The sequence below is a fragment of the Empidonax traillii genome, unplaced genomic scaffold (assembly GCF_003031625.1).
Source record: "Empidonax traillii isolate 1590-97213 ecotype Southwest subspecies unplaced genomic scaffold, ASM303162v1 scaffold135:size1941959, whole genome shotgun sequence".
Classification (NCBI taxonomy): domain Eukaryota; kingdom Metazoa; phylum Chordata; class Aves; order Passeriformes; family Tyrannidae; genus Empidonax; species Empidonax traillii.
The window spans coordinates 378,759-391,146 of NW_020955328.1; the positions used below are offsets into that span (position 1 = coordinate 378,759).

Genomic DNA, 12,388 nt, shown 5'->3' on the forward strand with positions numbered 1-12,388 from the left:
TGCTGGAATAAATTATGACAAGTGTCTTAACTCCTCTAGTGCTGAGCTGAAGCAGGTTCCCCAGCTAAGATAAAAGAAATCATAAAATAACCCCAGACAGTGCTCTGTGACCTCTCAGGACCAGGATCTGCAGTTTGAGCTTGTGTTTCACCTAAAGAGTAACCATCACAGCAGCAGAGTGCTCTCAAGAACATTATTTAACAATTTAGTCCATCTCCGCTATAGAAGCAAAGAATTAACTCAATTGCCATCCCCAAATCCTCTAAAACCTGGATTTAGATGGTTATTTCCACAACACACAGTTTGTTTAAACGTAAGTGAAGCAATTCTGGCTGAGAGGCCTGTCTGGAATTGTTTTCCAGTTGTCTGAAGAATTTGAGTCTCCCTCCCACCAAATTTTAGATTCCAGATTCTTTGGGAAACTTTCCAAGTTCTGGTTGGAATACTTAATCATTAATTCCCAACTTGCCCATCTGCCAGGTCTAGAAAAGATTTCTGTTAAATCCTTTAAATCATATGTCTAAACTCCTTGTTTATCTGTCAACATTATCTGACGCTACTTAAAGCTGAACTTTTTAAACCTCTCACGGTTGATCCTGCTCTGAACACGAGGACCTGTCAGTAACTTTGCACCATGTAACTACTGCCTGTTGTACCAGACAGGCCATATTTGCTGTGCTATACCCACCAAACTGCTCAGATTCTCCCACAGAAGCGTTTTACACAAGGTCCTGTTAAAAAAAAAAAAAAAAAAAAAAAAAAAGAATGACTTACCACATCAGGAGCACTTTACTGGGGTGCCAGAGCCCTGCTACACCTAGACAGATAAAATGTGGCAGAAACCCAGCCTGAAAGCCAAGCAAAGGCCAGTCCTCCCCAAAATCCTCCTACCCAACCTCCCTGGGGTGCCCAGGGGCCTTTTATAGCCCTTGATAGCAGGTTAATTGGGCCACTTGGCTGACTTTCTTTTGCCCTCCAGAGCCTTGGGATGATCTTTAGCACTTCCCAGGGTTGAGGACACATGTACTCAGTCCCCTGTGTTTCCCACAACTTTTAGATTTGCAATGATTTCCAAAGCAACAGTCAGTGTGGTGGGAAGGAAATCATGGAATCACAGAATGGTGATTTAAAGATCACCCACTCCAACTGCTTGCCATGGGCAACACACACAGCCCTGCTGCTCGAGTCAGTCTGGGGAGCAGCAGCACACGTGTCCCTATTTACACCTCCCTGTGCTCTGATGCTCCTCTGCTTCCACTGCCTCAGTGTCTGACTCCATGTGAGCTCTGCCAGGCTCCCACTGGCCCCATGGCCTCACCTGCTTTTCATAGGAATGTTCTCAAAGAGCTCCTCTACAGCTGCCACTGTATAGACACACACACATGGAATACACATATGGACACAAAATATGTTATTTATTGTGAATTTTGCAAAGACACATTTAAGCAACAAAATATACATTTTTGAACCTTTAGTTTTATACATAACAAATACAATCTGCTACTATAGCAATAAATTAAATATACATTATTTACAACAGATAAGTCACCAGGAACTACAAAGCACCGCCTCTCTACATCAAAAATAAACTTTATCAGATACATTTCTTCAAGATTTATTTTCCCTCTATAAACTTTCTTCACATTCTCTGATACAAATCCAGCATTTCTCTGGGCAGGACATGCGCAGTGCTACATTCATTGAAGGTGATGAAAGCATGCTGGGGGGCTGGGGGCAGCCCCTGGCCAGCTCGGGGGGAGGCTGGAGCAGCATCAGCAGAGCAGTGAGTGTGCAGGTGGGACCCGCAGAGGTGCTGGGCTCTGCCCTGGTTTTGGGAGCTGCACCTCTCATAGCCAAGAGATCACAGCCCTGGGTACAGCCCATTCATGGCAGAGACGTATCTTGGCCCCTCATCTGCCATACCCTCAAATCTCCAGAAAGAAACTGAGTTTGTGCTTAGGTTCCCCCACTTCACCCAGGAGAAAGCACTTCTGTGTTGTGCTTAGGTGTGCACCCTGTGCTTGGCTCAGTGAGGTTCCAGAAGGATGCAAGTGCATGCCAAGTGCTCTCCTGAACAGAAGCCGAGCCAGAGTGGCAGCTCACTGCCAACCCTTAGCTGCACACAAGCTCCAGGGCTGATGCAGGTGATGCCGGTGGAGGGGAGAGGTTCCCCCCCTGCTCTGCATGAGGACCTGGAGATGGTGGCACCAGCGCTGGAGCTGTGGACCTGCACCTAACCTACTGCTGCCTCTCCCCGAGCCCAGGAGCTGGTCTGAGCCAGGCAGCAGCCCAGGGACAGCAGGAGCAAGTGGGGCACTGAAACTCCAGTGGGAAGGGGAGCAGACCCTGTGACAGGGGAGACCTCCCCACACAGTGAGAGCTCTCCCATCATCCCCCAACATGTTTCTGAGCCCCTTCTGCTCCCTCTGCAAAGTCACTTCCAAGTGTGGCAGAAGTTGTGTGCAAGGAAACAGTGGGATCAGAAAGGAAAATGCACTGCGCAGTAATTCTAGTGTCAGTTATGGATCCATTCTTTTATATATATATATATGTATGTATATATATATAAAAATCCCTTTTATATATGTATAGATGTGTATGTGTCACTTATAAGCACAAAACATTTTGCAAAATATATACAGGAACACCTTTACCCACTGCTGGAAGTGCAAAAGTCCCCGGGGTGTAACAAACCGCTGCTCAGACCCCAGAACCACAGGACAATCTGGGACATTCCAGGCTGGAAGGTGTGGGCCAGCACAGGCAGGAACCATGCCAAAGCCTGGCTGGGACAGGAGGGTCCAAAGCCCAGCTGCTGGGAAGGAGGTACAGCAGGTTTTACAGCCTATGGTGAGGAGTGAGTGCTGCTGAAAATGTCCCAGATCCCACAGGAGCTGCTGGTAAACCTCATGCCAGACCCCAGCTCCTGGCCCTGCTGCCATGCCAGCAGGCTGGCATGGAAGAGACAAGTCCAATACACTGCACGTCTCCCTAAGGCTTCACAATGTCCTGCCTGTTAGTCCCATTCCCAAATCAACCTAGATCAGAAAGGAAAGTCACAGTTTCAAGTGAAAAAAAACCACACCAACAAAATAACCAAGAATGACAAAAGAGCTGACAGTAGCCACTGAATCGTCTGCTGAAAGATCTCATGGAGATCAACACCCACAGGAATGACGTCTACAGAGCCAAGCGACTTCTCAGAGGAAAAAGCAAACCCAGCGCAGACCCTCGGAGCGAGTCATTGCATCAGTCAGCGTTTCACTGTGCAGCTTCAGGAAAGCAGACCAAAGCTTCCAAGAGAACTGGGGACGGGTTTGAAAGTGCGACTAAAGCATCATCAGACAAGTGCTGAACAGCAAAGTGTGTGATCCTGAGGCACCTACAGCTACGGCCTGGGCTGAACACACCACACACTTCTCTTCCAAAGGAAACTCAAGCTTTAAACTCTATTGAAATGCAACTGGCTGGGAGCAGGAGGGAGCATCCCCACGGGGGTTACTGGTATTTACTACTACACAGCGCTTAGTGCCAGTTAAACAGCCCCCTCCTTTTCACACATTCTCCTTCTTTAACCTGGCTCATGTCTCATCAGGGCTGCAGCCTTTCCACATGGATCCATTGCAGCACAAGGGGAGCACCTCTATGAACCGGATTGTAAGGCTGTTGGAGAGCATCTCCCTGTAGAGCCGGGGTAAGCAGAGCCGTTTCAGCTTGGCTGGGCTCCTCTCTGGCCTGGGGAGGTGATGGGGAGGAGGGGATGTGATGGTTGGATCCTACAAGCACTTGCCCCAGAGAGAGGGGAACAGGAGCAGCCACAGCCATGGCAGCTGCCCTGGGCTGCTCCAGGAGCACAATTCTGCCCCCGCCTCCTGACACACACTGTCAGGTACTTTGTTGCTCTTGGAGCACTGGCTGTGTGTAGATGACTTTGGCACTCAAAGTCCTATTTTCAGCAGGAATCACAAATTCTAAGATCTGTGTTCACTTGAGACTAAGAACCTGATTTCATGGGATTTTCCAAAGGTCACAGGCTGAGGGGGGCAGGGGAGCATCTCTGCAGCATCATGGCCTGTCTTCCAGAAAATGAGTAAGGGAAGTCCATGAGCAATGCAAAATTCATGGACAGGCTTCAGAAAACTTCAGAAGAAGTTCCATTAAAAAGAGCAAAAGGATTTCTTGGCATGTTGAGAGAGGTATTTTTGGGAAAGGGCATTACAGGAAACTCACCTTGCAGAATCCATAATCCTTATCTTTCAGAATAACAAGAACTCACTCAAAAGCAGCAGGACAGACTCTCCAAGGGCTGGAGCAGCCTAATGCCACCCAAATCACTGGAGTTTTATGCATTTGCTTGCCTGGTGATCCAAGCCACAGGGCAAAGCAGAGCCCACTGGGCAAATTCTCTCTGGTTTCAGTTTTAGTACTCAGGTACACCACAGCTTTAGTTTTGGGTCACCTTTTCCAGGCCTGTGCTCGGTGTCAGGCAGGGACAAAGCAGGGAGGCCAAAGCTGACAAGGGAGGATGAACTGGCCTTGGCCCCCAGCTCCGCTCCCTGGGCCAGTTTGCTCACCCACCTCTTGTGCAAGAAACTAAGTGTGGAGTCAGGGGCTGCCTCTGCCCTGAGGGTTTTGGGGTGTGGGTAGGAACTGGGGTGAGACAGCTGGGGGTGGCTGGAGAGACACTGCAAACCATGTGGTGGGGGATATTTTATCCTGTTGCCCCCAGAGAGGAGAGACAGAAAATGATGGCAGAAGGTCAACTGCCCTGGGGCCACTAACTCACTTTGCCCTGACCCCCTACCCCTCAAAAAACAAATATAAAACCTGCTTCCCCACTGATAACTGCAAATATAGCATGGAGGGAACTGAAGTGCATGGGGGTCTGTCCTGCTGCCCCCTCTGCCCAAGAAGAGCTGGCAGACAGACCAGGGAGGGGGGAGTGGACGGTGCCCACCAGCCACAGCACATGCAGGTGCCCACAGGGGGACCCAGCACAGCACCTGGAGGGGTCATGGCCCTGGCCAGACGTTAAGTTAAAGACACATCACCTCCTGCATGCAGAGCTGGGGGCACAGGGCATGTGCTGGACAGGGGTACGCCGGGTGGGAAGGTGGCTGCTCCCTGTCAGGGCAGGACTGTGGCAAGGTGAGAGCTCCTTCACAGGAGGGAGGCAGGTGTGGGCACCTCACTGCCCACGGCTGGGGCACACGTGGTCTTTGTGGGGTGTTGAAGAGTTTTCCCTTTGTTGAAACAAAAATTCTCTGCAAAGAAGAAAAGGATAAAAGTGTCAGAGACTCTGGAAGGAGAATATTCCCACCCCTGCAGTGATGGTTGTGCAGCACCTGTCCCAGGAAGAGAGCCAAAGCCAGGGCAGTGCCCATCCCTGAGGCACCAGGCATCCTGCCACTCCCAAGCTGGGGAAGAAGGAAACTCTGTGGTAGGGTGAAAATCCTGGCTTTTTGAGACCCATGCTTTCAGAAACAGAAATTCCTCTCATTTCAAATTCTATGGGCTCTTCTCAACTTGAGACTTCCTAATGATGCCCCTGATTTCATGACAGAAAAGGAGCCCAGGTGACTCCTGCTGCATTCCCTTCACCTCTGCCCACGAAACCCGCCTTGTGAATCTGCTGTTCCCCTCAGGGTTTTGGAATAGTAAGGACCTGCTCTGTTTTTCCACCCCCTGTGCCCAGAGGACAGTGCAGAAACCCTGTCGTCCCTGCGGAGATGAGCCTTTTTGCGCAGCATCGCAATATCAACACTCACCTGTGACAAGTTCATTACTTCCTCTTGCTAATGGCTCTGCATGAAAGAACAGAACACGGTGTGGGTTGCAAACGAAGGGGCAAGAAATCACAAAATCCCTTCCCTCCCTTTCAATCCCTCGTGGACCCCACAGCCTCTCCCAGAGCCCAGACTCCCCATGCCAGGCAGGGAGGACGTGCCCACAGTGTCCCATCAGCAAGAGCCCTGGCCCCTACCGTGTTGGAGCTGCCGTGGCTGAGCTTGTCAAAGCGAAACTTCAAGTTGGACCTTGGAGAGTTTCTGTTCTTTAGATCTGCTGGTAAGAGGGAAAAAACAAGAAACAAAAATAATAAACTGTGAACAAAAACATTTGCTATAGTGCTGGCTGCACTCACCCAGCCAGGCACTTCAATAGACTACCAGGAGTGCTACCAATGTTTAGTCTGCCTTGGCTGAATGTTTGGCAAAAACTGTACATTAAATGTTTGTGATGGAACAAATTGAGGCTTAATTATATTTCACAGTCTTCCTCCTGGAAATACCACTGAAAAGGCTACAAGGAATGACTGATCCGTTTAATGTATGGGTGGATTTTCATGTTCTTGGCAGGAAAAATACAAAATAAACAATTTAAACATTCAAAGGGTCTGATTTAAGAGTTCAGAAAATTACCAATGAAAACAAGGAGAAGGACCTGTGGGGTGCTGAGACATGAAAAGCCTGCCTATGCTCTGCAGCCTTGCTTTGCCAACAACACTCCCAGTTACGGAGCCGTTGGGCTGTATTTGTTTCACAAACAGCTCCTCAGCTGACAATGTTTTTCCATGTGAATGGTGGTGCCCTGTGGCAGGCTCTCTGTGGTTCAAGGAATCAGAGCCATGGGTATCTGCAGGTGAGGGGCGACTATGGCCATCCCCCAGCTCACCACACCATCATCATGCACTGGCAAAGGGCCATTCCTGCTGTTGAATTGCACCTCACTGTGCAAACTGTCCGACTGAAATGGATGGAGTTGGTGAGCAGGTTGGCAGGAGGGAAATGGAGCCAAGACCACGGGAAGCTGCTTGTTGATTAAATAACTGTGAGTCATGGCTCAGCCCCTGGAGACAGCGAGTTTCCACGACTACTGCACATGCCTGTCAGGGGACATGGAGGGAACAAAGCCACAGTAAGAGCCACCTCTGTGCTCTAATTGAGAGGGAAATAGTTCCCCACAGAAATACAGAACTAGAGCACATGGGACAATCTCTCCAGAACAGCCCTGTCAGGATGGGAGCTGCCCTGCACCCTGTGGATGCTCGTCCTGCCAGGGTGAGCGTGGCTGCTGCTTCGCCCTGGCACCTGAGCAAGGCCGGGAGAGGGCTTCTCCATCCCAGAGCCATGGACCCCATTCCAACCCACCATCACAGGAAGCTGGGGCTTCCAGGGGCTCCAGGGGCAGAGTCAGAGGCAGTGGCTCCTACCAGCCCTCCTGCAACCCACCTGTGGGGCTCCTGCTCATGATGACAGGGGTGGCCATGGCTCCCGCGCTGGGGCTCTCACCGCCAGATGAAGCACTGTAGACAAACACGTCCTGCTTGAATGGCGATGCAGTGGAGGGCTGGCTTCCCTGCTCAGAGAGATGGGAAACAACTTTTTCTCCAGCCAGCTCTTTTCCCCACACCCTGCTGATGCTTCACTGCCCCCCTGCCCGTCGGAGGCCCGCCACCAGCCGCTGGTGGGAAAGCTTGTCCTGATGGAGCAACCTCCCAGCCTGGGCACACTGAGCAGTGCCCAGGGCACGCCAAGGTTCACTGGGGTGTCACAGAATCACAGAATGGTTTGGGTTGGAAGGAACCTCAAAGACCATCTGGTCACATCCTCCCTGCCCCAGGCAAGAACACCTTCCACTAGACCAGGTTGCTCCAAGCCTTGCCCAGCCTGGCCTTGGACACTTCTGGGGTTGGGGCAGCCGTTACACCCTGATGTCCCACCAGGCACCCCAGCCCTCCTCCTCCCCACACCCAGAGATGGGATTAAGCCCCTCCAGTGCTAAGGAAGTATCTGGGGGCCTAGCAGACACTTCCCCCGCAGAGACCCCCCAGGGGTCAGGGGGCAGCAGGGAGCCAGGGACACGTGCGTCACGGGGTGGGTTTGGTACCTACCACACTGTCGTACTCCTCCAGGGTCTCGCTCTCCCCCGCTGTGCTGCTGAAGCTGCTGGTGCTGGAGGAGGAACGGGAGATGTTCGACCGCCCGTTCTCTTTCAGCTTGATAAATGGCCTGGGGAGAGGCGGAACGGAGGGAAGGGCGCAAGGCTGTCACTAGGGAAGCGTGTCCCTTGGACTGTGACAGTGGGACAGACCTTCCTGCCCCCTCGGAGCAAAGTGCTGCCGGAGGGATGAACCTTTAAGGTTGCTTCTCTACATAACCACATCAAAAGGTGTGGGATAAGGTGGTGGGTGGGTGGTCCAGCAGGAAGCCCAGGGTGCAGCTGACTTCCCCTTGGCAGAGAGGAATGGGTACTGCAGCCTCCCCAGCTCCTGTGCCCTGAGGATTTGGGCAGCCTCTGTCAAATACTGCTCCTGGCTCTTCTTTGTGAAGACCATAAGGGAGCTGTGTTTATGAGTCACGAGGATCTTTTCTCCCCTTAGTATCAAACTTATTTATAGTAAAACCCGGCGATGATTTTGTTTGACAAAGTCCCTGATGTCTGTAGGATGGACTCCTCCCGGCTCACCTGTCTTTGTTGGGGCATATTTCAGGGGAGCTAGGGTTGGATGAGGTTTCAGACTTCATCTCTTGGGAAGAATGTCCCAAATCTGGTGTCTTCTGGGCTCCAGAAACACTGTCACTGAAGGCACAAAGAGACAGGTTGCACGAGTTATACAAGAGACTTAAAAAGGATGGTCAAATTATACTCCCCAACACCAAATATAAACTGTGAGAGTGACAGATGCTCTATGGGTACCACCACTTTGATTTAAAACAGAGGGAAGGGATCCAAGGCGCAATTTCTCAAACATAGCAGAAGCAGCTCTTATTGCTGGTTCTGTGAAAAGGAGGGGCTGCATCCTGGCATAGATTTCTAGCACCCACCAACAGCTTTCCTCATGTTTAACACATGCAATAGGGTCCTTTAACCTTAGTGACAGGGCGATGACAAACTTACCACCTTGTCCTGCTCTCCACCTGGCTCTCCGACGTCGTGTGCAGGCGAGGGAACAGCCCTGACCGGCGCTTGATGGGGCTCCTGGACTGGTTCTTGGCAGCAGTGGCTGGTACAGGGGGCTGAAAGCAGAGAACAGTCTGGGTTGGAGAGCACAGCTCCCTCCTCAGAGCTCAGAAACTAAACAGCCTGCACAGAATTGTGCTGCCTGCGATTCCCAGCCTACACATCTAGAAAACATGCAATGTCAGAACTTCTATTCTATCTCCTTTGTACCTTGGGGCTGAAAATCTCAGAAAGCTCATCTTTGGTTCTTCCAAAAAACAAGCCAAACTTGAACAAGGCACCCAAACCCATGGTCTACTCAAGTGGTCCCCTCTCCTTTACCCTTGCTGCCCATGCAGGGGACTGCCAGACTGTCAGCACAGTGCCCCACTGAGCTGCAGTGGGCTGGACAGAGGAGGAACAGTGGGACAGAGGGACAGCAGGACAGAGGGACGTGTGGCTGCACTCACTGAGAAGGTGGTCTTGGTCACCTCGCCGCTGTTGTGTGCGATGCCCCCACTGAGGCTGCCCGGGATGCCACTGCCATGGTGCTTCTTCTGGCTGCCCACCATCGTCTCCATGGAGTGGCTGCGCACCCGGATGGCTCTCTGTGGCACAGGGGACAGCAGGTCATCACCACCCTGTGGGGTGCTGGCCCCAGAACCCCTCCCCAGCTCCAGGTCTCCCCCAGGCACATGGGAGAGCAACCTGTCTGGGCCTCCCCAAGAATCAGCACACCCCAACAACAACCCGACTGGTGACAGCAGCAGCCCTGGCAGGTGCCACCCTTGGGGAGCCCCACAGCCACCACAACATCAGATTTTTCCCCCCGTTGCTCCGTGATACCAAGGACTGCACCTATGGGACCAGGAGCAGCAGATACAAGCCCCACATCCAGCCTCCTGCCCGGTGCCTGACCAATGTTCCAGAACCCATCAGGAACGGGGAGCACAAGCGAATCGTAAGCCATGTTTGTGTGCACACCTCCCACGATTCTCCCTGGACTTGGAGAGGACAGATCCCACAGAGCCTCCAGCCCTGCCTGCACCTCTCCTGCACTGACAGACTTCTCCAGCCTGCCTCAGAACAGCTCCTGACCTGGAGGTTTCACAGCCACACGAAAGTGCTTCTGTTCTTCAGTGAGCTAATAGCTTGAGAATACATTCAACCTGAAGCTCTGCTGCAGGTTTGGTCCGTCCACCTCTGGAAGAGACCGGAGGTGAGCCTCCCAGCAGTGGCCCCACAGCAGCTGCAGACTCTCCCTGCTCCCTTTGATCTTCACATCTCCTCATCAAGCAGCCCCCTTCCCTCACTTTTCACAGCAGTCACCTTTCCCTGTTCCCTTTGCAGCTATTCCCTGTGCTGTGCCATCGCTGTGCCGTGGCTGCTGCTCCTCCAGCCCCTGAATCCCAGCCCAGTCCAAAGAGAAGAACTGAGCCATCACAGGCCAGATTGCTGAAGGTGCCAGCACTGCATCCACAGTGCACAGGCACCTGTTTACTGCTGGCCCTAGGGATCATGGAGCTGCAGGCAGACCCACACTGGGGTAAGTGGAAGCTGCAGCCCTGAGCTCTCACAGACCCCCCAGTGCTGGAGAGCACAGTCCCAACATTCCCTCCTACATATCCAATAACAAACACCAAGCCAGAGTCCATCAGACCAGATTTATTTGGGTTAGCAGCAATTCACACGTCATTTGACAGTGTTTGTAGGTAAAAGTGACCGGTTGCTTTGCTGCCAAGCAGTGCCTGTGGGTGTTCACACCCTGCAGGCTCCTGCCCTGAGCTGGAAAGCTCTGCAGGGTGCCCCAGCACCCTCTCCCTGCAGAGCAGTTCCTCTCCCTGCAGCAGAGGCAAAGGCACCTCTTGCTCCCTCCTGGCCCAGCAGAAATGTGCTCTGCTCACCTCTGAGAGCTGGTGCCCTGGTCGTCTGGCCAGGGGAATGGGGCTGCAAGCCGGGTTGTGGGTGTGAAGCATCGGGCAAAAAGGTATCACGAGGACCAGGTCTCACCCCTTCCAGCCCTCATCTACCGTCTGTATGTCCCTGGTCACTCCAACAACACACGGTGCAGGACATAAGCCAGCAGGCAGCCCAGCAGCGCGGGCCCAAGGCGGCCAGGCAGGTACAGCCCAGCACAGATCATGGGGCTCACCTCCCACCCCAGCACTCCCTGCAATGCCAAGAGAGCACAGTCTGTCTCCTCACACACACAAAGTGACTCAAAGCATGACTGTTTAACCTCAGTGCCAAGCCCCTGCTGTGAATGCTATGATGTACAACTGACTGCACAGAAGTTCCCTTCCTGTGTCTCACACTGAAACAGGACACACCTGAGCCTCCCCCCACTGCAGCAGGGTCTGGGGAGATGCACACTCCTCCTCCAGGTGCAGGATGAGGCGACTCATCTGCCAGTGCCCACTTCTCTGGGCTATAGATATCACTGTGCCTGTGAAGTAACTGCAGGAGCTGTCCCAGCAGAGCTGCAGCCAGGACAGCCCTCCTGTCCACACAGTGATGGCAGCTCTGCATCAGCCCCATCCCTGCTACGAGGCAGCTCCACCAGAGACACCTGCCAATGGCTCGTTACCCCAGACTCAGGTACTGCCTCTCCATCTCGAGGGATGTCCCCACTGCCCAGTCAATCACTGACCCTAAGGCCAATGGTTGCTCAGAGTTTCCTCCACAGCATTTTACCTCTCTTCCTTCTCCTCCAGCCCACACCATCTGCTCTACCTCACACTCACCCAGTCCCTCCAGCACACCCAGCACCCCTTCCCCTCTCTACCCCCCACCCAGTTTCATTCCACCTCCTCCTTTGAGCACAGTGACCACCACCTCCCCCTTGCTTGCCATGGTAGTCACCTCAGGAATCTCTCCTGCTCCCTGTCACATAACAGCATCCAGCAACTGGTGACAGGAGCAGGACATGCCATCACAGCAGAGCCCAGTGGCAGGCACAGCACGTGATGGGGTGTGGCCCTGGACTGACATCCCTCTGGACACATTAAAAATGCCACAGCACACCGGTGGAAGTGCTCAAGGGCTCCGGAGAGGTCACCACAATGGGGACACTCGCCACCAACAACAGAGATCACACCAGCCTGCATCTGCTCCCACTGGGGTCAGCTCAGGTGCTGGTGGACTGAGCAGGTGGTGGTGGCAGCAGCCTCCACCTCTTCCCACCACCCTATCCTCAGGGGATACCTCTTGTCCCCAACACTGCTCATCTGCGTCTCCCACCAACATGTGTTTTGCCAGCCCTGGATGCATTTTAGCTTTGCTCTTGGCAAGGGCAGGGCTTTACCTTGAAAGACTCCAGAAAGCCTCCATGACCCCCATTCTCCAGCTTGTCTTCCTCGGACCCCAGACCCAGCATGGTCTGTGTGTGCCCATGGAGCTCATCATGAAGGTTGTCCAACAAGGCAGCCCGTGTCCGGTCCTGCGAGAA

At 52.9% G+C, this 12,388-nt stretch overlaps 1 protein-coding gene across 7 annotated transcripts in view; it reads right to left on the minus strand.

Annotated features, from left to right (window-relative positions):
- Positions 1 to 1,396: 1,396 nt before the first annotated feature.
- Positions 1,397 to 12,388, minus strand: part of RAP1GAP2 (RAP1 GTPase activating protein 2) — a 56,115-nt gene continuing 45,123 nt past the window's right edge. For 4 of the 7 annotated variants that reach the window (XM_027883791.1, XM_027883789.1, XM_027883795.1 and 1 more), the window contains 9 exons: positions 12,245 to 12,379; positions 9,411 to 9,548; positions 8,899 to 9,017; positions 8,467 to 8,580; positions 7,892 to 8,009; positions 7,230 to 7,356; positions 5,984 to 6,063; positions 5,769 to 5,804; positions 1,397 to 5,264 (listed from right to left, as the gene is read on the minus strand). In XM_027883791.1, coding sequence (XP_027739592.1) covers positions 5,796 to 5,804; positions 5,984 to 6,063; positions 7,230 to 7,356; positions 7,892 to 8,009; positions 8,467 to 8,580; positions 8,899 to 9,017; positions 9,411 to 9,548; positions 12,245 to 12,379 — 840 coding nt within the window. In that variant the 3' untranslated portion in view covers positions 1,397 to 5,264; positions 5,769 to 5,795. The remainder of the gene's footprint in view (positions 5,265 to 5,768; positions 5,805 to 5,983; positions 6,064 to 7,229; positions 7,357 to 7,891; positions 8,010 to 8,466; positions 8,581 to 8,898; positions 9,018 to 9,410; positions 9,549 to 12,244; positions 12,380 to 12,388) is intronic. The other 3 variants (XM_027883790.1, XM_027883794.1, XM_027883792.1) reach the window with 2 other exon arrangements.